The sequence below is a fragment of the Chrysoperla carnea genome, chromosome 4 (assembly GCF_905475395.1).
Source record: "Chrysoperla carnea chromosome 4, inChrCarn1.1, whole genome shotgun sequence".
NCBI lineage: Eukaryota > Metazoa > Arthropoda > Insecta > Neuroptera > Chrysopidae > Chrysoperla > Chrysoperla carnea.
In genome coordinates, this window is record NC_058340.1 from 47,193,023 (window position 1) to 47,217,503 (window position 24,481).

The following is a 24,481-nucleotide window of genomic DNA, read 5'->3' on the forward strand; positions in this document are numbered from 1 at the left end:
AAACTGTAAAAATTTTTTTAACCCATATTTATGCTTACAATGTTTTTCTGCACTCTTATAAATGCCAAAGTAGAAAGTGGTTCCCACTTGGAATATTGTTAAACCATTTTATATATAGGTTGTTTGTTTTAACTTTACATATAACGTTAAACTCGAAAAATAACTTTAATTGAGGAAAACGAATTTGGTTTAAATTTTAAGGTTCAATTAAAACTTCACTCTGATTCATAGGTGCAAGTTAAACGAAATCAATTAAAAAGTCGTTCTTTATAAAACATTTGAAACATATGTTTGTAAGCCAAATATTTCAAACAGTAATTGATGGAAATTTCGATTTTTGCGTGAAATTGTTAGAAATTTAGCTTTTTCTTCATTCAATTTGAACAAAAATGGTCTTTATATCTCGAAAACAAAGCTCTCTTCTTCAAAGATTTTTTTCCAAAAGTGCCTAGATTCCGAAGAAACAATGATACCAAATAACAATTTTTTCGAACAAAAACAGTTACCATTTAAGTCAATAATAACTATACAGGCCAAATCTTGACACTCTTTGAAAATTGTTTCCAATAAATCTAGGTAATAAGAGTGATTTTTTTTTCTATAAAGACCTTTTTCAATCAAATTGAATGAACAAACGCACAAAAGTGTAGATTTTTTCTATCAATTACTGTCTAAACTATTCGGTTTACAAAAGAAAAATGTTTCAAACAAAAAATGTTTGCGTGTTTATAAGGAACAACTTTCTAATTGAATCATTTAATGTTTGTCAGTTATGAATCATAGTGAGGTTTTAATGGACCTGAAAACTTTCATCAAATTCGATGCCGGTATAAGATGTGTGCCTTTGAAACTAACATTTTTCGTTTGAAGCATTTTCCTCGATTACATTTATTTATCGAGTTTCAAGTATAATGAATAATAATTCTTTGTTCATCTATGAATTACCAATTATGGTTTAGGGTAAGCATTTCAATGAGCCTGAAAATCTAGGTCAAGTTTTATGCCTGGGAATGATGTAGGCCTATAATTCAACATTTTTTGCTTTAAGCATTATTATCGGTAAAATTTACTTTTCGAGTTTCAACTTACAAAAAAACACCCTATATACCCAGTTTATATAGAGCATTCAATAGGTATGAAGGATATGTAGAAACAACGGGGAATGTTACATTGTCTATTTATAATCCAACTATGTTAGCATTTCTTCGGTATGTAACTCTGTACAATCTATTATTTCTTATTATTAATTTTCAGAATTTAGTAAAATCATTTCATGTTTTGGTTCATATCTGGATACGTGTCTTAAATGCTCAAGAAAATCTCTCGAAAACTCTAAAATGTATGCAACTAAATATATAGCTGGTAAATTATTAAAATAACTGCCGCATTAATTACTAAACATTCATTTTAATTTCATTTACCTGTCTAAAAATATTTTTGTTTATAGTTGTATTTAAATTGTACCCAAATTTTACTTGACATGCTTCTGCTTTTTTCGATAAGTTTCGAGCGCTAGCAACAATCATATATGTGAAAAAAAAATTTAGCGATCTAATTTTTTAAATACCATTTCATGTACAAACCTCGATAATATATGATAAAAATTGCTCGTAATATTACACATTTGTAAATAATAATATTTTATGTAAATCATTTTGGTAATAATAATAATAACAATAATTAATCAGATTATATTAAGTATAAAAGAGATTGGTAATAAAACAAATTGTGAATACCTGGTTTACTAAAATAAAATGTAGGTAGGATAAATTATTTCAATCTAGGTATTATATTGAATTACAAAAATTACAATCTCTATTATTTGCGTTAATTTTATAAAACGAGTGAGCCTACCAATAATAAACTGTGATTTTACTTACACAATTTTTAACAAATAACTTCCATTAAATTGGATCACATACATTAGGATGATGTGAAACAAATATGATACTAAGGCACAAAACTAGATCTTTCCGAAAATACAGTCGAGAATACCGTGCTTTTGATAAGGAAGTCAAGAAAAAAACAATATGTTTCATGACAAGCTAACTTTGAATTTTTAGGAAGGATTTTATCAAAACTGGCTGACATTTGCCAAGAAATCCGAAAATCATTAAAAAAATGGGATATTTCCTATTTGGCTAAATATGATGGTAATTGAATAATTTACAAATTATCAATTTCAAATTTTTTTTCAGATAATAGTACTCATTTTTCCATTTTAATCATTTTACTATTTTATAATAGAAAAAAGGATCCGAATTGAATGTTATTCTTTCCTTATATTTTAATAAACTTCAAAAGTGTTATAACTTAAATCCTTAATTACAGTGTCAAATTCGACTTAAATCTAAATAATAACGTTATCTATAACCATTTTGAATGTTTCAAAAATTGGAAAAACAGGTCCTTTATAGCTAGGGAAAAAAACAAACAACCTTGAATCGCATTTATTAAGTATAACACCAATTTACTATTGTCATAAATTGAGTAAAAAAGATTATTTATTTATTTTAAGAACTATTTTATAATGTTTTCTTTCAGTTTGTATAATTTCGAATATAATTTCCAAGTTTTTCAGAGCAGTAAAAGTTAAGCATTGTTATGATTCAACAATTTATGAGATTTTGTTCAATTTTTTTATTGGATTCTACTCATCAAAATATATCTATCTGGAACTATCAACTTATTGTATTATTTGAGAGGTTTTAATCAATAAAATTTAAAATGACTATAGACGGTATGGAGACGGTAGGACTTTAGTGATCTAAGTAATATCTTTATATTTGTGAGAAAAACAAGAACCATTGTCAGTTTTTAAGGAAATTATAGACTTTTACTGCCTAATATTCTGACTAAAATTTTAACTGGTGTACGTTTTTACACATCTTCATAAACTTATCAAATTAACTATTTATGTATGAGGTTGCGATTTCTGAGAGCAAATGGTGATAAATTGCATTTTGATAATTTTGTTACTTGGATTACCATATAGAGTTGTACCATCGTAAAGTAATCCATGCATAAATGTAGTAGCGGCTATGACTAGTACATAGTAAAACTTTAAACGTATATTTTCTTTTAAAAGTATAAAGTTAAAGTGTTATTTGTACCATCACAAAACAAGATTAATTGTATTCCTTTTTACATAAAATAATTACAAGAAATAGATCTGTGAACACCATTTGACTATAGCATAAAATACTTGGGATGGAAGTTATAGCGTGATTAATGTAGGTGATATAATGATAACTAATTTAAAAGAAACTAAAAAAAAGCAAGTCTATATATGCCATGTTAGACACATTATTTTAACAGTGTTTGTTACATACTTTTATCAAATTTTTTTTTATTTATTCATTTCAATTTCATTCGTTAAATAAAATAAAAAATTATTTATATAAATAATGTTATACCATCAATCTTTATGATATATTTAATGAAAATGTTATTAAATTTTTTTATGTAGAAAAAAATTCATTTAAAAAAAATGTACTTTTTACGGATGAAAATTGTTATACGCTTAATTACAACGTAGTTCATTTGTGATGGGTTTTTATCACAGGCTAATTTATCTAGGGAGTATTCCATAGGCAAATCATATTTATTTAGCAGACTATTTCAACGTCTGCTGATTAAACGTAATCTGAGAGCCTTTTCCCGCAGAAAGTTGTCCTGATCAACATTTTACTTACTTAACTCATTCTTTGATGAACAACAAAATATTTTGTCAGTCCTACTATTCTAATAAATCCAAATTATAGCGGAACTTGTTATTTATCTTGGTGTATTGCTAGCTTGGTAAACGTAATACAAGCAGCTATCAATAAGACGAATTGAAGAAGAATTATTATTCTTGGAAAAGATGATATAAGTTTTGTGCATCCCAAATTAATAGAAATAATAATTCCCTTTGAAATTGAATTGACCGCAGTTGAGAAGCGCAAGGCTAAGTAACCTAGTGCGTTTTAATTTATGTGTTATTTGAAGGGTCATACAAATAGTCTTGCGCAGTTGTGTAATTAGCTCCCGTTTTAGTTGCAATTTTATAGACAGTTTAGTACGAACTGCTGCTTAGATACAAGAATCGGGTTTAAATCTAGTATCCCAGTGAACTTTTTACGTAGGTATAGTACAAACAGCTGCCGAAAATCCGCTTAGATACAAGAATCGGGTATAAGTCAAGTATTCCAGTGAATATTTAACATAGGTATATCACATATTATAATGAATATTGTAATTGTATTTGTTGTTAATTTTTGCGATTTTTTTCCAATATAATGTATTTAATTTGTATTTCAAAGATGAAGTGGATGCTAATAATTCTAATAAATGAAGATTTTAAAAAACAAAGATCAAATTGGAAACTGAAACCTATACTGAAAGAGAAAGTCATGTTAGAACACCACCGCAAAATAAAAGCCCAAAAGGCGAAACTCAAATACTAAAAAAAGGGTCAATGCGAATTGATTGTTAGAAATAAATACACAAGCTTATACATGAGCAACTTTGTATAATGAATAAACTAATAAGTCTTGAAGACGAGACTATGTACTTACACATTTAAGTTTGGAAACCATAATGAGATATAAATAAAAACAAGAAATGCAAGACATTTACAAAATTAATAAAATGCAGTATGAGATACTTTGTTAAAACGTTTCGCTATATATTTTGCCTTAAATAACAGGCGCAATGAAATAAGTTAACAATGTTTGAGAGTAATTGAATGAAAAGACTAATAGAAACATACTGTATTAGTATTAAAAATTATTGATAGCAATAAGAGCGCTTTGATTCAAGTAACACAGATGCTACAGGCACAGAGTACCTGAAGCTCGTGCCCATCTAAAATGACCATTCAATTTTTTGTAAAATAACCACTTTTATAACGGTGGAAATCCCTTTTTTTAGCCTTGCTCTCATACGCAAAGTATTCAACGATAATGGATTTCGTTCCAATAAATTTTAGATCACTGGGAAATGTAATGCAGCGAATTCACTGGTGTATAGTATAATCTGAATTGAATCACCCTACCATTTAAATACGTGTATACTCGATTTAAATGAAATAATTTATTGTAATTATTTTTCAAATACTATAATTACATGTGTTAATAGTATCTAATTGTATACGGAATTGTACCTATATGTAAATTTGTGTAATTATCACACACTCATATTATAAAACATCATTTTAATTATTTTTTATATTAAATTCAATTATTTTTAATAATTTATTAAAATGATACAAAAAAAGAATTATTATACCATAAAAATGTTATACTCCAATCATCTTAGGGTTTCACCTAGAAATCAAACGGAATAAGTTGTTTTTTTTTTTTTGTAAAAACGTTTGATAGTAAAAATGTTGTCTCAAAAGTCACAAATGGTCACGTGTGCGCGTCCGTAGATATTCAAGGTCAAAGGTCCCGAAAATCAGTTTTTTGTGAATATCTGGTTTCTTTTGCCTTCAATCGTATTTACATAAATTATAAAAGTTGTAGAAGATAAAATTTTCTACAAATTTGGTGCGAAACTTTTTTTTACGTTGAATCGTTTTTGAAATAAAGGGCGAAGAAGATGGTGCGCTCAGCTTAACGTATCTACTTCAGTGCTGGGTCACTATTTATAAATATAAGGAATTAAATAATTATTTAAGGAATATTTAATGAAACCTGTCCATTATACGGTTTTTTCACTTAATTATCGATTAAATACTACTTAAATAATTATTTGTACGTGCTTTCAAAACGACGTACTTTGTTTTTTTTCAATGTTTGTCTCGGTAAAATAAGTATACATAATTTTGAAATAAAACCTTGTTAGGGATGCGTTATTCCCCATAGTCCTTTACTGTGTAGTAAATAGTTATGCAACTGATTAATGAATATTACAAGAACATTGTTGAGTTTTTCGTATTCCGATAATATATTTTTAAGAAAGTCATTGCCTTTTTAAGTTGTGCTCATATGCACCCAGACTATAATTATTCGAACAAATTGTAATGCAATTACTGTTACATAAATTCAATGCTACATAAAATGATTTTTGATTCTTTATTTAATAAATAAATAAACGAAAGAAAATTCAATTAACTTGAAGGAATTTGAATTCGAATGGTACACGTGTACTAATGATGAAAAATTAAAATTGACAAATTTTTTATAAATTTTCATGTTTTATTCTTATGTTATTTTTTAATTTTAAGATAATTTATTTTAACTTAAAATTGTATTAAGGCAAACTTTTCAAGCACGTGAATACATTGATCTAGGTGTACCCGGTATGTAGATATTAACATAAAAAATCGTTTTCAAACAAATTGAATACTTCTTTCTGTTTTATGAAATGTTTCGTGATTTTTAGCGAATTCTTGTTGTGTATTTGGTACCTATATAGAATGATATTAACATAAAATATTCAACAAACTGAATTAATAATAATATTATATATAACAATATAATTTTAGGAGAAACAAAACATTCACATAATATATCTTCATCAAGAGTTTTATGTGCAGATATACTCAGAGATAAAGAAACTGAAATAACTATTCAAAATGTATGATATGGTGCGAGAGCTGGTAACGTTTTCGAGAGTTTTTAATAATGACTTAATTTTGGATATGCCTTTCCTTATTGAAATTAGGAAGAGTACGCCTTGCATCTGAGACCGATTGCGTAAATTAACGATACTTTCGCGCAAGTCAAACATGGGAATTTCTATCAAGCAAGTTTAAATTACAGTCAAACTATAAAACTAAATCATATTAAAGTACACCCACAAAGTATTTAAAAACTTTATTCAAACCTCAGAACTACAAAATGGGATGTTCGCCTAAACGGATGAACCGATTTTGATTTTCTTTGCTTCGTTTGATAGGTAATTTAATGAAGAGTGTTCTTAGCTGTGTTTCAAGTGCGAGTTCAGGGGTTTCAATTTGTCGGAGGTTGTTTAGTTTTGTAAATTTCACTTGTTTAAAATAAGATTGAAATCTGGCAAATTATATGTTGCTGTTAGCAATGATAATTGCTAAATTCAAATTGAGTTTAAATTTAGCAATTTTTGAAACTTTTCATTATAGCACATAAGTAAACGTAATAAACGTAACCGCTCTCGACGACAGACATAATTTATTCCTACTTAATTTTCATCACATAATTAATATACAATATCCAACCGTCTTGAAATCAAATATTTTGTGACGTTAAATTGAAATTTGGTTCGTTTATTCGTGAAATTTTGTTCGTACCCTCTATATTTCTTACTCAGAAATACAACTACTCAGAAATACAAATTTGTCTTTAAATAGGGTATTCCACTATTTTTGAAAAAGTACTTCAAAATGTTGATTTTGCTAATAAAAAGCCACCAAAAATTTATTTCGGAAAAATACACACCCTTTCTTGCCAAAAACTCAAATCAAATTTTAAAGCTTTTTTAAACTGACAAAAACGCGGGCATCCAATTTGATGACGTAATATGGGTATCACTATATGAAATAACACAAATAACTTTGACAGATATATTCATAGACATCTGATTATAATAAATGAATACTTATTATCTATGTATACATTATATCCAGCTGTCTACACTGAACTAATTGACGGTATATGACTCATACCGCTATGACAACACTGCAGGGCTTACCCGCGTTTTAGGTCACGGGATATATAGTTTAAAAATTACGATTTTTAATTTTAATATTTTACAAGAAAAATGTGCTTTTATACTCGAAATCAGAATATTTAAGTATATTTTTACATAAATTTTAACTTTTTTCAAATTTCATGATTTATTTTTGACTAACGATAATACCCTATTAGTATTCCATGATATAAGTTTCATATATACAAGGTATAAGAACTATTAAGATCTTTACACACCACCAATCAAGATTAACACTTATTCTGCTTAGCAATCTGATTTGATCGACATTTTCCAAACACGGCCAATCATGAAAAATAGACTAAACTATTGTTATTCAATTTTTCTCAGCCAACAAATTTGATTCATTGTAGACAAACATAATCAATCTGATAGTCAAAGCAACAAAATAGATTTGGAATTTTCAGTCTTTCATAACTTTTGAATAATGGAAGCCCATGCTTCACACCCACCAAAATCGATTGTAATTTAATCTTCCGAGTCCTTTGGTACAGTATTCTTACCCATTACTATATGTCGAATATAGTATAATTTCTTAAAAGGAAATGGTCACAGAACTGGTCGCTGGGATGTAATCAAAATAATATATTACAGGCGTTTATTTATGTTCATATAATTATTCATAGTCCTTCTGTCATTCACAAGAATTATTTGCTTAACTCGCAATGAAGCTTTGCGGAGGTATAGTGGCTATAGAGAAAAATCAAAAGAGTAGAACCTGATGTTTACGAAGCTAAACTTATTAAATGTGAGAAACAACTGAATTTTTTGTCCGCGTGTGTAATATACATATACAAAAAGATGCAAACATACCATATAAATATATAGACAGGGTTCAATGAAAAGTTGATTTCATGAAAATTGACATATTATTTTTATGATATTGACATATACTGATATACTGTGGAGAAAAATATCCAATGTTTATATGATCAATAATAAATTGAATTGATTTTGACAGATTGAATTTTGTTGTTTTGTTTTATTTGTTTATTGTACCCACTATAACTTACATTTCATTTGTGTTCAATTATTTACACAACATGTCGAAATATAACCAATTTTCCCAAAACAATATTATACCAATATAACCATATCCATTTAAAGGGTTATTCGTAGGGTGTTGTCAGATATCAAAATATTATTATATCATATATATACATTTATATAAAATATTAACCTTTATCCTTAATATAAACATTTTTATAATTTAACATAACAGTTCGAAAAAAAGAAATGATACTATTTTTTAAGGTAGTACGTCCGTAGTAGTAGTAGTTTAAAAAGTAGTAGCAGCTGATATATACTTACGCTTTATGTCACTAAATTAGTATTATATTCTGTACACTAAAACTTCAGATCACAGAGAATATTTTTCTGCATTAAATTGCAGGAGCTATTTTATTAATCACATAGGTTCAGTATCACGAACTTAACGTAAATGCACAAAATCCATACAAAAATAGGTAGGGGAAGTGCCTCCATTTTAAGGAAAATCGTTTTAGGCTATACCTCCATAACCGTGCAAGACCAAAAAAGGGAATAACCTTTATTGTAGATAATTAAATTATCTACTTTTTTGTAAAACAACTTTTTTTGTATCACTAGCCGTTTATGACTTATACGACTATGACGATTTACTTATTGACTATTAGACCGGTGTGAATTTTAATATTTTTTTAAACAAGAAAATGATAATAACTTAACTATTGAATCTACAAATTTCCTAAAACTTTTGTTTCTAAACCCTTTGTAAACTTCTTTTTTGTTAATCTTGCACCCGGTGGTTGCAACATTAAACTCGTTTTAACTTCATAAATATTAATTTTAGAAAAATAAGTTTAAAGTAAAAGTTTTAGAAAATTTGTAGACTTAAAAGTTATTTCTTGTTTAAACAAATATTAAAAGACACATCGTTCAAATAGTCAATAAGTAAATCGTCATAGTCGTATAAGCCATAAACGGTTAGAGATACAAAAGTTAACGTATTACCTTTTTTGGTCTAAAATATACGGTTATGGAGTTATAGTGGTCAGAAAAACCACAAATATAGTCCTGGTCAGAAAAACTAAATGACGAGCATTAAAATTAAAATGAAATTCTTTCCTAACTTATCCACTTGACTGTTTTTCTGAATGGCATTTCTCTAATGAGATTCTCTTTGTATTAAACATTTTATCTAAACTATCCTCAACTATTGAAACTGCAACTGTTTATTTTGTGATATAGTTTAGATAAGAAGTTTTTAAAGATTACAATTTCTAAATTCATGTGAATCATAAAGTTTTTACTAACTTTTCAATCTCATTGTATATTATTTTATCAAATGGTTAAAATCATGTATGATTGATATAAAATTACTTTTACAAAAATAATTAAATAAATATCGTTATATTTAAACTCTATGAAACATTTTTATGTATCTATCTGTATCTCTACAACAAAAATCAATTTACAAGATAATCTCTCTATATCATTCAGTTTGTGTAAATACTTAAGGAGATTCTCTTCATAAAATACGATTTTATCTAATGAATATAAGACTGATTCATTAATCTCATGCGTAAATTTGTTTCTGCACGAAAACAGAAATACAAGCTCATAAAAATAACAACATAATAATATACAAGATGTACAAGATATCCACAAACATTCTCACCAAATTATAATAAAATAATCTTCGCTATTGTTTTTAAAAATGTGCTAAAGACATTTGAACAGGGACAGAATTGCATTTTTAGGGCTTGATTGTTATTTGTTAAGAGAGCGTGCGTAAAATAACTCAACAATAACGATTTTCTGTGCTATACATGCTAGAAAGAAAATGTAATTTTCACTAATCGACGTCTTTACTGAAAATTATTATAAGTTAATTCTTTTATTTTATAACCATGGAATGTAAAAACTGGATAAAATTTATAATTTCATAGTGTTATGTATTCAAATATTTCAATAAACTTGAAATAATTTTGACATGAAAATCGGTATATGGGCATAAAAAAATAAATATTCTAAGCAACTTTTTATTTTTTTTTTTTTTGATATGTCTAACCATCTCTGGCGCTAGGCATTTTAAGAATTTGCCCTATTTGTTAATTTGTAGTAGGCTGAGTTTAAGGTTCAGGTTTCGGTTAAATATCTTATAAAATGTGACCAATCTCTCTGTATGACTGTGCAAATTTTGAAATCCATATTCCTATAAATGACGAAAGTGTGAGGGTGTCTTTATCTTAAATGCGACACACTGAATGTATACGTCGTCTATGATACATCTTGTGGATTCTACATTCAATCAATACTTTACAAACAACACCGTTAACTTACATCTTAATATATGTTAGACTTAGGTCAATGTATTTTATTATTAGAAAGAACATTCGCTTTTACTCTGATAAGAATTATCTTGAGCCTCTTTCGTTTGTGATTGATGATTGTTTATATAATATACTGTTCTATTTTACTGAATACTTGATAGAGTGAGGATTTGTTTTCAACTCGTAAAAAAATTCACAGACATTTTAATGTTTATGTAAATTTTTGTGAAATCGTAATTAAATGTACCAAAAAACAATTTTGTTAAGGTTGTACGAGCAATTTGCAATTTAAGAATGCAGGGGAACGGTAGTGGGGACACAAATTTAAACAAATATATATTTTCAATTTTGATGGCGAATTATGTTATAACTAGACAATATAAGAGGCTCTGGGCAACTAGGCCCCAATATTGATAGTGTTATAGGCCTGCCTCCAAGTTTATAGTCCCAAACTTATGAAGTTTTAGTATTATGTTTCTTTTATTGGTTTCATATAATTAATTAAAGTACGCTTTTATTGGTTTTGTATAATTTGTAAGATCACGAAGCCCCGTGATCCGTATAAGTGCCCAGGACCTCCAAAAGATTAAAGGCTTGACAAAATCTAAAAAAATAAAATAAATTAAAACACTTTTGATTTATTTGAAGGGATTGAATGAATAATGCGCTGCTTATTATTTTACATCCTGTATACTATAATAAAGAATATATTTTAAGACACTCAAATTAATTTGGCTTCTAAGTGGCCGTCATACGTCGGTTTTGATGATATGAAATGTAGTACTCTCATTATTTTGTCACTTGTTAATGATAATAAAATGGAAACATCATTAGAGATGTAGAAATTCCAACTATGAACATATTTTGAATGAAACAATAATACGCTAAGCTAGAAAGATATTGATTGGTCCTCTTGAACTCATATACACGATTTTTTAGGGATAATGATGTTAATGTATTAAATAAATTCTTCATTTTTTCTTTAATGGTTTTTTAGTCTAGGAGTGAAAGAAAAGTCAGCACATTTCAAATTGTGGTGTTTGTAGAGGGGGGAAGTTGAATTTAGCTTTGTCTTGCGCCTATAGTTTATAATAATTCAAAAAGACGCAAATATCTATGAATAATTTTATTATTATATCATAAGCACGAATAATTTTATTGTTCCTGTTTAAAAGTGTTAGATGTGGGTACATTAGTACATTATTTCAAATACTCAAAAATATTTTGTTTCAAAAGATAAGGTTTATTTTATAATTTGCAAGGTCTTAGTTAAATTAAGGTAATTTATACTTTTACCAAATAAAAAATATTAGTCAATTTTGTAAAGCGACGAACCTACTAGGCGAGTCGGTGTGAAGTCAAAACCAGTGATTTGCTTCAGAAAATTGAAAGGGTAATCCGTTCATTGGCAAAGTTGATTTTAAGTGGCACCATAAACTGATTTTACTAATATTAAAAATATTATACGTACTTTTTTATATAAATATACATTTTTCCCTGGTTCTTTGCCCCACTAAAAAAAAAAAGTGTTAAATGTTGCTAAAAAACATTATGTTTAACAATGAAGCCGTGATTTTATACATTTTTTGCCACTTTCGTATTAAGCGCAATAATAAAATTGCCGCTTCAATTTTTGGGGGAAAAAAGTTTGTACGACTCATCTTTATTCCTGTCTATCTATGATACTTTTACAAAATATAATAATAAAATTTCAAAATCGTAATTTCAGCTTACTACATCGGAAAGAAGAAAACGAAATACTATGTACCCTTTGCTAAAAATTCGATAGCATATCTGTTTAAATATCAAACAAATCCTTGAGCTTTAACTAACTCACATTATAATATAGTCAATTCAATAATAAATTTACTTCCTTTTATTCATAAAAAAAAAAAGAAAGTAAAAATATAAGAAAGTGAAAAAAAGAAAACCTCATTAATCCAACATTGTTATGTTTATATATGTTTCAGGTGTCATGGATTAGAAAGAGGGACTTACATATTTTGACAGCGGGTATACTGACATATACATCGGATCAACGATTTCAGGTAATACGTCCCGACAAATCAGAAAATTGGACACTTCAAATAAAATTCCCACAACAAAGAGATGCCGGTGTATATGAGTGTCAAGTAAACACAGAACCAAAAATGTCACTTGCTTTCCGGCTTAATGTTGTTGGTAAGTTTCTACTCTATTATTTATTATTTATATTCATTATTTATGTTTCATATCAAAATCCTTGTCTTACATTCATTGTACATTACTAGTTTCAGAGATGTCTATATTAATTATGGATTGCTAACACTAACAACGGTTCACAAAATTTAATAAATTTTGATTAAATTTATTGAAGCGTATTTATTTATTTAGTGAATTAGTGAACATAGTGAACAAAGTGAATTAATTTTAAAAGACTATACTAAGCATTAATTCAATACATTTGAAAAAAATTTCGATACAATAAAGAAAAGATTTAAATAGTTCAATTTCAAAAAATTGTATTATTGCAGGCTCTAACGTTAGCAATGTTGAATTATTTGTTTTATATACCCTGCCACAAAGTTATAGGTGTAAGAGATTTTCACTTGACTGTCTAAGGTTTTTCTTCATTTCATTTTTATGTTTGCCGAATTTTTTATCTTAAGAAGCATAATATTACAATCCCATATCACTTTTAAAATTGAAATATTTTGGAATTTGTTTTTCTAATTTAATTTCTTTTTAAAGTTCAAATACGTTTTTGACCACAATTTGTTATTCATCAAAATTGTCATCAGTTTGATGCCGAGAAGCTTTCTCTGAATGAGCTTATTTATAATGATAATGGGGTAATTTATGCCTACTAATAAAATTTATTGGTCCTGTAAAATGTACAATTACAGGCGCAACGCCAATAAATGGATTAAAGTACAAAATTTCTGTGAAATCAAATTTCGAAAATTCGTTGTCAAGATACTTAGGACAAACAAGCGTTCGTTATGACAATTCTGAAAATATTTGACAGATTTGAGTAGCGATTTTTTTTTTTGAAATCTGTTAATGAATATTATTACCCAGGCTATTTGTCATAGACATTCAGTCCTACTCGATAGATTTTGTTAATTTTTTTTATTAACGTATTACTATTTCGCTCCAAAAATCCACCATTTTGTTTTATTTTTTCAAACACCTATCTAAGAACACTTGGGTTTTTCTGAAAAATATAAGGATATCTTTAATGTTGAAATTCATTTAGCTGTTTGGAAGATACAAGTAAATAAATGAATTTACAAACATTATACATACATACATATATACAAGATACGCATGACAAACATAACCAATCCTTAACAGTCGGGTAGAAAAAGAACAATGACCAAATGATTTTCATAATCAAACAGTAGGCTAGAAATCTAGACTTCTTCATATATCTACAGTTGTAGTGATTACAATACTACTAAAAACATATCATCACTAACCGAATTTATGCTTCATTTCATTTCTCTATTGTTCTAAATAAATGACAGAATAAATAAACAAATAAACAATAGGAATAGCACACACACACACACACAAAACACCAGTGGTAACAAACATTGGTGTTGGTGTTGGTGTTGGTGTTGATGGAATGGTTGAATAATATCAACGTCATTTTATTCTATTGTTTACATGTTTTGTAAGCATAAAATAATAATAATATAACATTATATTAATATCATATTATTATTTTATTTTAACATAGCCTATAATTGTTATTTAGTACACAGATATAATTATTCGGAAATATTTTGTTCTTTATTCATCTTAAAATAGTAATTACCATCTAATATTTATTTCAAACAAATGATTTCCTCTTTTGTTCTTGCTATAAAATAATATGACTAGCATGTCTATCAGATTTAAATACTTTCCCTACGAAGTGTGTAGGTATACTGTAGGTATAAGTAATATGTGAATTGAGACCGTGTGCCCATAAAGAAGCGAATTTTCTCTGATTAATTTTTTTTGCTTGTTCAGGATTGATAAAGGTAAATCGAAGCTCGAGTGATGCATTTATGGAAATCGATTTTTTTATCTGATGTGATTTTCGAAACAAGTCTACAATTGATGTTAAAAGAATAGTAATTGAGTATCAAGATATGTGCAAAAAACTGAATTGTAGTTATTAGTACAATGCCGTTTTGCATTTTTCCCACATTTATTCCTGCCTGCAATATCTTTTTCTTTGACATATACGGCAGACAAAAAATGTTGGCGAAAAACATTAACACTGTAAAAATGGAACCATAATTAACGCGTCAAATTTCTTTTTTTATCAAACTTATAATATTCTACAAAATGGTAGAAAAAAAATCATGAAAATTTCAATTTATCGTGGGCTCACAGTCTAATACGGAGGTGTGTAGTAGGAGGACTCTGTATAATTACTTTTCTTGCTTGTACCAAGTAAATAATTATTGTTTTCATCAAAAAATTCGATTTCGAGTTTAAAATGAATATAAAATTATCCCCCTTGCGATTTTTCATGCTTTTTAAAACCTTGGTAAAAGCAGCTCAACTTGCAAATTTTTACGTTTTCCAAAACTAACACTCGATGTGATGTTTTCCCAAAATTCAACATTCTACAATGGGACCTTCATTTTGATAATATATTAGGTCCATAGTTTTACTCCATTTCGAAAGAATTAAATTTTTGAATTTCTCCAATTTTCGATTTCAATTCCTGTAGCTTAACTCATTGACTTTTTAAAATTATTTTAACAGAAGTTGATTGTTAAAAAAGAAGATAATTCTTTGATCAAACATTTGTTTCTCAAACGGTTTAATTAAAACATATTTTTCGCGAATTTACACCTTGCTTAAGTTTCAGCCATTGATCTTAAATTCAAAAAAAGAATCAATAAAGTTTATTGTAAATTCTGCCTCCCTGAACTTTGTAAAGAATGGAATTTTCGATTTCGAATACAAAAGTACATTTTTCATTTTGGAAAATTTTCTATATTTGATTAACGTTTTGTACAGAAAATTTGGAGATTGATAAAATAGACTTCGATTTAGTAATAGTAGACCTATAAATAGATTAAGTTTTATAGAAAAGAAATAAGTATAGAAACAAATGAATAAATAATATTTCATGCATGTGAAAAAATATCAATCACAAAACATGTAAAAAAAAGTAGAAAAATTCGTAATTATTTAAAAAAAAAGGAAAAAAGATTAAACCTTAAATAGTATTTTTGCGTGTGAATACAAAATCAAAGAAATAAAATTCCATTTAAGGCATGAGTGTTATATTTGGCATTTGATGTAGAGGTAGGATATTTTAACGTCAACAAAAATCAAACCTACCAACTTCTTTCTAGGCTTTTTAAAACAGTTTTCCGTATAAAAATTTTAACAAACTGGTTACTGGAAAATTAAATAACTTTCCATATGAAAAATAACTTTCCATAACTGCTTAAAACACTTCAGTATTAATTATTGGATTTTTAAACCCCGAAGTCTAACAAGGGGTGTTATAAGTTTGACCGATATGTGTGTGTGTCTGTCTGTGGCATCGTAGCGCCTAAACGAATGAACCGATGAAAATTTTTTTGGATTCGTTTGAACGGTAATTTAACGGAGAGTGTTTTTAACGGATAGTTTTAAGTGCGAGTTTAGGGTTCCTTGCCCAAGAAAAAACAAAAAAATTGGTGACGATCTTCAAAATGGCTTAAGGAAAAGGGTAATTTAATGGATAGTGTTCTTATATATGTTTCAAGTGCAAGTTTAAGATTCCGTATCCGAAAAATATGTCTGGTGTTTTTTAAATTTTGTAAATTTCACTTGTAACAGAGATGTGTAACTTAGAGGATAAGTACTATCTTTGGAATAAGTACTGAGATCATAATTCGGCATTTGAAAATATTTAATTTTTAAATCTTTCACTAATTCATAATTACTATCGTAATTATTTCTGTAATTATAAGTTAACAGAGATATTTACGTTGCTATTCCTGTTTAGATTATTTTCTTGACTTCTTTTTTCATGGGTTATTAATGTTAACAGGACCATAATAGTTGTAGAAATGAAAAACTGTTTTGGAGCATCAACAGAATTATCTACGTGTTCCGATTGATACTTACACAGATCATTTTCATCTGACAGTAAGCCATTGTATGTGCAAAACTTATCTATATTGAAGGATAGGCCATCAAACTGTTTTCATTTTTTGTGTTAAAACAGTGGAAAAACTACAATCCTTAAAATTCAACAGAGTTATTCTTTTCATTAGAAAAAACCTATGTTACAAGATATTCGACATTTTTGTATATGGTATATACCTACGCTTTTTTTAACGATCAATAAAACATAAAAATTGTTTTCCACGGGTGCAGTAAGTGGGTACTATACTATATAATAATAATTATTATACGTGTAAAGAAAATTTCCGGTATATATTTGAAACGAATTGAACGCATAACATAATATAACAAAATAAATGAAAATGTTTAATATATATTGGATAATTTTATTGAGAGTCCTCTGTCTTTTATCGAAAATCAAGATAGAAATTTAAGTAATTGTTGAAATATATTGTATAGACAGTGTTGATTACGCAATTGTTTTTTTTTTTTGGGTCATGTAAGGAAAGGAAGATAGCCACTCTTAGAGAGCCACGTATGCATACATGTCACACACACATAGCTGCTGATATTCCCATATAATACATACTATATAATTTGTGCCGCCACGGGTAAACAGTGATGTAAACGAACAAATGTTTCAAACAAAAGTTGTTTATTTCTTTATAAGGAACATTTTAGATTTAAATTTTTGTTCCATCTCTAACGGTTTACAAGATAGCTCTTGCGGACCCAATATCCAACTGACTTATGTTGTTCATTTACGAATTCACTTTTTACGTCCTGAACAAGCTAAAATAATTTCAGCTTGATACCTTTTTTCGTTTTTTAGTAATCGTGTTGTCGGACGGACCACCAGATAGACAACCAGAAATGCCTTAATTAGGCGATTTTATGAACACCTATACAGAATCCAATTATGTATAATATCCTTTTGAACTCAAAATAATTTTGTTTTTAAATTTAGAAACAAAACCTAACTCTTGCCAAATATTAGATCGGCCTAAGAGATGGATCATTCAAATTTGAAGCTCTATTTTTATGTTGTACAAATGACCACTGCCGGTCTTCAATGCGGCTACAAAGTTTCAAATTATTCAGATATACTTGTTGATTCCAAAAATGGGTAATAAGTCAGTCTTATCTAAAAGAATCCGTAAAATCCATTCAATAATAATTATACATTCAAACTAAGCGTGCTAATATTGCCGAGTCTAAATGTTGTATTCGCAACATATTCAACGGATTTCATCTTGGAACAAAATTAATGAAATTGTTTTATATAATACTATTATATAGAAATAGAACGAAGATGAAATCAATATTGTTAAGCCAATAATTCTTGTCAGAGACAATACATATATTTACGTCAAATAAAGAATCTTGTTAGGATCTTTATATAATAGAAGAAACAAAAGAATTGAAAACTCAAGTTTGGTAGTAGCTACATTGCTAACATGTAAGGTACTGACTGTCAAGTTTCATATTACATGTTTAATGTATGAGAAATGATTTTACTTCAAGTAAATTTTCGGTACAATACGTCTCTAGTTTATTAATGTTATTACTAGAGTGCTTTTCAACAAAACTCAAATAAATAGGGTACAATGTTGTTCCATGGACACAATGTACCTTAATCCTTGATCACGCTTTCTTGCCTTGAAAATAATTGTCCTCTACGAGATATCAAAAAACAAAAGACAATGTCTACCAGCGGATAGTAACCGAGAGCATGCCTGCCTAGGGGCTTTTTTTTAAAGTAAAATAAATTAACGGTCCGAAACATCGGACAAGACTTTATTATATTATAAAATTGATATATTATTCTTTTAATATTTTTATTGAAAGCAGAAAATTGTAAGAATTATTTAAAAACAAGTAATGAGGAACAGGCGTAGGTATTTATTGAATTTAATATAATATATAGAAGGATGTAGTTTGGTCAGGGTTTTGGTTAAGCAAAGATTACCAAGTTACAAAAGTGACTTAAAAAAACATTTTAAATAATATTTGATCAATTTTGGGTAGGATTTATTTGACCACTTTTGACGATTTCATCCCCTCCAGCTCCATAGCTCCAGGGGGAGGAGTCCCAAAGGGGAGTTATAGCAAACCTAAGACTTTGTTGATATAAACCTTGATACGAAGTTTCACTGCTGTCACCTCAGCCTCTTTCTAGAAAATCCCATTTTCCTGTATTTGGAATGGTTTTCCTCAGGGTGTCGGCCTTCTCGAATTTTTCCGGATATGTGGCTTATCCCAATCCTAGGCACACCTACAGGTCTAGCCTTGTGCCAAGTTTAATCGGAATCGTCATAGCCGTTTTTGAGAAAACCCCAAAAATCCTGTTTTGGCCTAGAGGGAAGTACCCTTGAAAAAAAATCCTAGGGAAAAAATGAAAAAGCGTCTGGAATTATGACCAAACTGAACCTATGTACCGAGTTTGAGAAAAAACCACTTTTTTGGAATCAGGGACCCTCAAAACGTGTATTTCCGTTTAAATCCCGATATCAATTTTTTTTTTCATCGCAATACTTTATTATATTTATACCATAATAAAGTAAAAAGCAATTTTGGGTATCTTGATGCATCTATGACGCTAGACAAAATATTAGGAATAAGCCTTATTTGTCAATTTGCAGTTGGCTGAGTTTAAAGTTCGGATTTCGGTTAAGTAGCTAAAAAAATGTGACCCACCATGTATGTCAAATCCATATTTCTATAAATAACGAAAATATGAAAGTGTCTTCATCTTAAATGCGACACACTTTATCAAGTTAAAAAGAGACCCAATTTACAATTTGAATTAATTAAAAACACGTTAATGGAGATTAAGATTCAAGGTACAACAATCTCCCAAGCTGTATATATATATAAAAGTAACTAACTATACATAAATGATTTATTGTTTATAATGTCACTACTGTTCGGTGGACGGCAACTTTAGTACACTTTTTATTTTTATTTGCTCGAAATTTGCATTTTAAAAATTCATATTCATAATTAAATTTTATACAATTTGTGGACATTAAATTTATTTTCGTAGAATATTTTTATATGAATATTATTATTTAGAACTGAGGAAATTTTTTTTTTTTCATATTTTGTTGAAAGTTTGAATGCATAATTAAAACTGTTTATGTCATAGCTTTAGTTCTAACAGACATGATAACATATTAGATATTTGTATGTCGGTTGCGTATTTGTTGTAATATTTTTTTGTCTATATTTCATCAATGAATGCATTCCTGTTGAAGTTAATTATTTTTGGAGTACAAGTCTGTCAATTTATAAACTTTAAGTCTGTGATTAATTTTTTGTTTTCAATGTAACCATATAAATCAATATGTTTAAATTGTTTTTATTGAAGTCAGTATATATAATAGGTTGGCTGATAAGTCCCCGGTCTGACACATAAATGGCGTCGCTAGTATTAAATGCATATTATTTTTATATAGTACCAACCTTCAAATGATTCGTGTCAAAATTTGACGTCTGTAAGTCAATTAATTTGTGAGATAGAGCGTCTTTTGTGAAGCAACTTTTGTTATTGTGAAAAAAATGGAAAAAAAGGAATTTCGTGTTTTGATAAAATACTGTTTTCTGAAGGGAAAAAATACAGTGGAAGCAAAAACTTGGCTTGATAATGAGTTTCCGGACTCTGTATTTTTTCCCTTCAGAAAACAGTATTTTATCAAAACACGAAATTCCATTTTTTCCATTTTTTTCACAATAACAAAAGTTGCTTCACAAAAGACGCTCTATCTCACAAACTAATTGACTTACAGACGTCAAATTTTGACACGAATCATTTGAAGGTTGGTACTATATAAAAATAATATGCATTTAATACTAGCGACGCCATTTATGTGTCAGACCGGGGACTTATGTTATGAATGTATTATTATTATGTCAGTTGAATTACGACGTGCATTTCTTAATAAATAATTTACAATTACCAATTTTATTTTCTTCGAACATCCAAAAATTCATCAAGTTACAACAATTCCATTTTTTATTTATTATCGAATTTTTTGTACTATTTAATAACTTTCCTTGCCTGTTTGGTTATCTACTAAAAACTTTGCAAACGAAATTTTGATTAATTCTTGCTTAAAAATTGATGATGGTAACATATCACTGAACAGAGTAAAAGACAATCTGGACAATATTCCCTAATAATTTAAATATCAAAAAATTATTTCAATGAAATTGAAAAAATATATGTTTTCAATTACTTTGAAGCAATTTAATTATTGATAACTTTATGATTCACCCCGTATACATATTAATAACGACCATAAGATATGAGGATGTTGTAACCACGATAGTGATTCTTAGCTATCACCAGAGGCAATATCTTGTTTTACATAATATATTCTATGGCCGCATTATGCAAATTATCTTCGCTTTAATTTTATTATATGAGTTTGAGCATGGTGCATGTGCAAAGGGAACAAATAGTTTTAGTAAAATATTTCTATCGATCATTTCGATTCCCACTTAAACCCCCTCCCATATCCTCTTGAGTCGGGTTTACAGTTTTTTAATGAACACTCCATCCTCTTTTATTTGATACTTCATTTGGATATTTTTTTAAATATTTGATTGTTCATTCCCACTTTCACCCCTCCTTCCATATATCTTTTGCGTAGGGGTTACAGCTTTGCAATGTACACGTCATGCTCTTTTATTTGATACTCTACTTGGTTATCTATATTTGAAAATATATGATTATTCATCCTCACTTTCTCGCTCCACCTTTTCACGCGAATGTTAAAAATAGATACAACAATCCTTGAAGCTGAGCATTTGAGCTTAATCGATGCACAACTTTTTAAGTTTATGAAGTACATCCCTTTCAATCTGTATTTCAACTGTTTATTATATCATGCATGTATTATACATAAAAACGTTCATCTAGAATCTCTATCTATATGAAAAAAAGCGCATCAAAATTCTTTGCGTAGTTTTAAAGATCTAAGATATTTCCGTCGGAATTTTCAACAGACGAATAATTCCGCTACTGGGACTTAATTTGATTCTGCACGCAATAATTGGATACTTCTTTATAAAAGTTATATTTTTTATCTAACTCGATGGAAAAAATCTTGATTGGTTTTACTGACTAACTTTTTTTCGACATAAATAGTCGAGACTTTAACAGTGGTGCTACATGCATAGTTGAGACTCCAACTGATTTCTACACAAATAGAAGTAGAATTCGCGAGTAGAAATTCTTGAATACGTTTAAAATAATATCGCTTATACTACTCTGTAATCGCTTCATGTTCACATATTTCCGATGTAGTAAGTGTAGTATATAAATTTTGAAACTGTTCACATCATATCTTTCGAATGTAGGAATACTTATAGTAAAAGTTTTAATACACTGACGTAAATAAAAATGTAAAAAAACGTAGACAATATTATAACTCTGTTGTTGTGAATCTATTTAGTAATAAAAGAAATAAGAATAGAATTGAGACAGGTTATTTTAGCAATAGTGCCAATAAAGAAGAAATCTTGTTAAAAAGTTTGTGTGTGTCATGGCAAAACATTTCTGTGTCTATGCTATCCTAGTTATCTTCTTTCTTCTTCTATTGATCAATGTAATCCACCATCTTTACTCTTAAAGATATTGCAAGTATCGTGAAATATTTATCAACTTAATACTGACGACTGACTTTACAGATTTCAATGTTCACGATGTATATTATATGTATTATATGTATTATATTCATGTTGGGTCGGTGATCGTTCTCCATTTTCTTGAATTGTTTTACATAGAGTTTTGGAAATGTTGGAAATGAATGTCTCAAGTGAAATGTGTTGATATTTAAATACAATCTTAAGTTTGAACTATATAGATGCACCATATTGAATTATCAAATTCATATTAATCTGTTTATATAAATAGTCGTTTAGTTATTTTCAATCAAATTATCCTTTCAAAAAAACAATGGACTCGTAAAACTAAGCAAACAATATTTTTAATTAAATGCTTCGACCAATTTTTTCTTTGTGAGAAACTGTAGTTAAAAGTTGATGTCATATTTTTTTCATTTTAATAAAAAAAAAAACAAGTAAAAACAAACAATTGACTGAGTTAATTTTTGAAATACCATGTATAGACAGTGTTAATTATGAAATCGTTTATTTTTCGAGATGTAAGTAAAGAAAAATAGTCACTTTTGCACACAAGTAATAAGAGTATCTTTCTTCTCACTTCCTCAGTGGATAAAGTATACAAAAATTTTAAGTATTTAATTGCGCCCTCACGGGTAAACAGTGACGCTTACGAAAAAATGTTTCAAACCAAATTTTTTTTTTTTTCAAAATTTGACTTGTTTTGCTCATTTAAGAACTCAACCTCACTTTTTAAGTCCTAAGCACGCATTAAAAATTAATAGATATCTAATTTTGTTTTTGAATTATCGTGATCACAGACGGATAAACAAACAGACAGACGAATAATCGGTAATGAAATTTTTACGAACCTGTTATTACTTTGTCTGTAAGAGTGTCTGTCTGTTTTTACTTGCATGACATAAACAACACTATCTTTATATGGTATTTTAACAATTAACTCAGTCAATGGTTTGTTTTCACTTTTCTTTTACTTTTATTTTTAGATTTTATTTAAGATACAAATTGCACAGTTTACGATATTTTAAGAGCATTTTATTACATTTACGTCATACAAATTGCCTAGTTGACTAGTTGACTAGTCATTTGACGGCCGGACTACTTTAACAAACCATATCCGAATATTTTATAATTCCATCTCCATTTTTTGTCGAACGCTCTATAGATACGTGTATAAACAAATACGTGTATGTATAATATTGTGTTATCGTAACCTATACTGTCGACAACAACAAAACCTCTATCCTTGTATCCATGTTGTCAAGAAACAATCTTCCTATTTGAAGTTGATGTTGAAAGCTTATTATTTGGAAGATTGTTTGTTGTGCATATATTTGATTATATATCCAGGTATGAAGTTTATTTTGAATAGTACAAGTAATTGAGGTGATGACATCAGAGGTATTACTCTTACATGCGTCATGAATTTCATTTGGTTATAATAACATTGAATATATTATTGCTTGCTTATTGTTAATTACTTTTAAGAAAATGTTTAATCTCTTTTAAGGTAGTACTATCTATAGACTTTGCATTCAGAATTTAATGAAACTTGGCACAGTTGTCCATTATTATATCATAATTAACCAGTTAAATTTTTAGAAGCCTTCAGAGAACTGAAAAAAAGATATTTTAACATTGATCTTTATGGGAAATCACAAATTTTATTTTATTTCACAAAACTGGACGTTCAGTTTTTCAGTTCTCTGAAGGCCCCTAAAAATTTAACTGGTCAA

General features: G+C 28.2%; 1 protein-coding gene across 3 annotated transcripts in view; it reads left to right on the forward strand.

Moving 5' to 3' along the window:
• The window catches only part of LOC123297962 (zwei Ig domain protein zig-8-like), a 546,183-nt gene that overhangs the window by 442,637 nt on the left and 79,065 nt on the right, over nt 1-24,481 (forward strand). For all 3 annotated transcript variants that reach the window (XM_044879804.1, XM_044879802.1, XM_044879805.1), the window contains exon 3: nt 12,959-13,169. In XM_044879804.1, coding sequence (XP_044735739.1) covers nt 12,959-13,169 — 211 coding nt within the window. The remainder of the gene's footprint in view (nt 1-12,958; nt 13,170-24,481) is intronic.